General features: G+C 37.3%; 1 protein-coding gene across 1 annotated transcript; it reads right to left on the bottom strand.

The window, feature by feature from the left end:
• Positions 1-507: 507 nt before the first annotated feature.
• On the bottom strand, positions 508-2,355 carry LOC119667570. Its single transcript, XM_038076875.1, has one exon. The coding sequence runs from the start codon at positions 2,353-2,355 to the stop codon at positions 508-510; it is 1,848 nt and encodes a 615-aa protein (XP_037932803.1).
• Positions 2,356-2,391: the final 36 nt, after the last annotated feature.

Genomic DNA, 2,391 nt, shown 5'->3' with positions numbered 1-2,391 from the left:
ACTTTTAACTTATTGACATAACATTTTAATTCGTTAAATAGGTATTTTAAATATATAATTTTTAAACATAATTTTCTTAATATAATTTTTAAACATAATTTTTTAAAAAAGTGTTTGGTGTAAAATATGCATATTAAGTAATTAGGTGGCATATTGGCGTTAGTGTTGAGTTGAGGTTGATTTATTGTTTTCGCTTGCGGGATTGTCCGATAGTTGGTAGGTTTGGTGGTAGTTTTGCCAAATAATTATTTAAACTCTGGGCCAAAAACCGTGGTATTGAATTGTATTGATAAGATGAATCCCATTCAATGCCAAGTGATGTATAAATGTGTTTGTATAGGCTCAGTTGTATAGGCATCGATATGGTTGGCATGATAGGTAATGTTATGGGATAATCGGAAAACACATGATTATACTGATTTTTATGGATGGACATTGGTGAAGTATCGTCAAGTAGTAAATCCTGGTGGATTTCATGGGATAGTCCTTTACCGGTAAATAAAAAAGCTATATCCGGCGTATGTGTGATGATAGAGCTGAGCGTTTTGTTGATTGAGAAGTGTGAGATGTATAATGCAGCATTCGCTGAGACTCAGTTGGTTTGCTATGTATGGAAATTTGAAAGGTGGTAGGCGTATGTTCTATGTTGTAGTCTAGATATGCTATAGTTGGATAAGGTCCGGCTGTTGGGTTGATCTTCTCTATTTCATAAGTTACTTCGTACCTTATTAATTGTGGGAAAGTTTCCACAAAACTTTGCACACTTGATTGAGGCATATACAGCAATACATCGTCTACATACTTCCACCATGAGTGCACATGATGGGATAAAAATAATGTGTTGTAATTTAATGAAATTTGTGTATCTAGGTACAAAGTAGCTAATATTCCAGAGGCGCTGCCTCCTTGTGGTAGTCCATCAACTTGTTGGTATACTGTACCGTTAAATGTAAAATAGTTCCACTGTTGTAATATATAGTTTAGCATGCGTTGGAAGATTTCTATATCTATTGGACAGGCGGTTTGGAACCAAGATTCAGTGGTCATGTCCTCCAGTAACGACCATAAAGATGCAATTTGGGTGGTCGGGTACATATCACATATATCCATTGTTACAAGAACGTAGCCATGTATGTGTTTTAGTTGTAGTATATGGTTGGTGAGTTGGTTGATATCAGACAAATTATGATTTGATAGACGAGTCTTTGTGGTTGTCTCTAGTATATGTTGACACAATTTTTGTATGGGTTGTGAGTACCAACATATTTGGCTACATATTGGTCGTATAGGATTATTGGGTTTATGTGTCTTAATAGTGCCATATAAATAAGGTAAGGCTGGCTTATCATAGCTATGACTCCGCAGTAACATATGTATACTAGATGGGTATGGATTGTTATTGCCTTTATAGACACGACATAATGATCTAAATATTCTTATATATTGGGCGTGAGTTTTTCGTACCAATAGCCCTATGTCCCCTTTATACTCTTTGCAAGACCCAGTTGCCAGATATGCTTGTAACCATGTTTCCACTTTGTTGATGTATTCATTTTTATGTATCAAAATGGTCGATTTACTTTTATCGGCTTGTATGGTTAGTATCTGATCATGTAGGTGTATAAAATTATATGTTTGTTGGAAGAGATGTTGCAGCATCTTGTGGAATGGAGTTGGTTGACGGTGCTTAACCATTACATCCAAAAATTTGGAAGCATGATTTTCCATTTCTTGTCGGCAGATAACACTTAGATCAGTGGTGGCCTCTAGATGTGCATCATAGTAGGTGTATATGGCAGATATGTAATCGTTTAGTGATGGAGGAGTCACTGGACAGTATTGAGGCCCAAAGCTTAGCAATATTTCCACTTCCTTGGGTACTCTTAGGGTAGTTAGATTGGTGAAACCTCCGGGAATTGGTTTCGGATAGAGAATGTCAGGTACATAATGTTGTGCAATTGTAGTGAGTATTTGAGGACGAGTTAATTCGGATATGTGTGTTTGACCATTTGTGATTGAGGTATGTAGTTGAGGTGTTGTTGTTGTTGTGGAGGTAGTAGTTTTGGTTATTGCTGTTACTGTAGTATTAGATGTCGGTAAGGTAATGAGATTACGGGAAGCTAATGCCTGTTCGGCTCCTTCAGCATATGCTGTCATCCATGCACACTCATGCACATCATTCATGGATTCGATTGCTGCCTGTATGGTATCTGTCTGTGGATTGGATTGGGTTATGTGTTGATTGGATGTTGTCTGAGCATTGTTGGATGTTGATTGATGACTCGTTCCATGTAATGTTTCGGAAGCTGGTGGCCATTGAGCCGAATCTGTGGCTATGTTAGTAGTTAGAGGCATTGGTCCAAGGTGTAGGGAGGATGTTTTTTAGGTGTT

This window comes from Teleopsis dalmanni, chromosome 1 (assembly GCF_002237135.1).
Source record: "Teleopsis dalmanni isolate 2A chromosome 1, ASM223713v2, whole genome shotgun sequence".
Taxonomy (NCBI): domain Eukaryota; kingdom Metazoa; phylum Arthropoda; class Insecta; order Diptera; family Diopsidae; genus Teleopsis; species Teleopsis dalmanni.
Note: the sequence above shows the minus strand (reverse complement) of the source record. Positions and strands in the feature narration are given on the sequence as shown.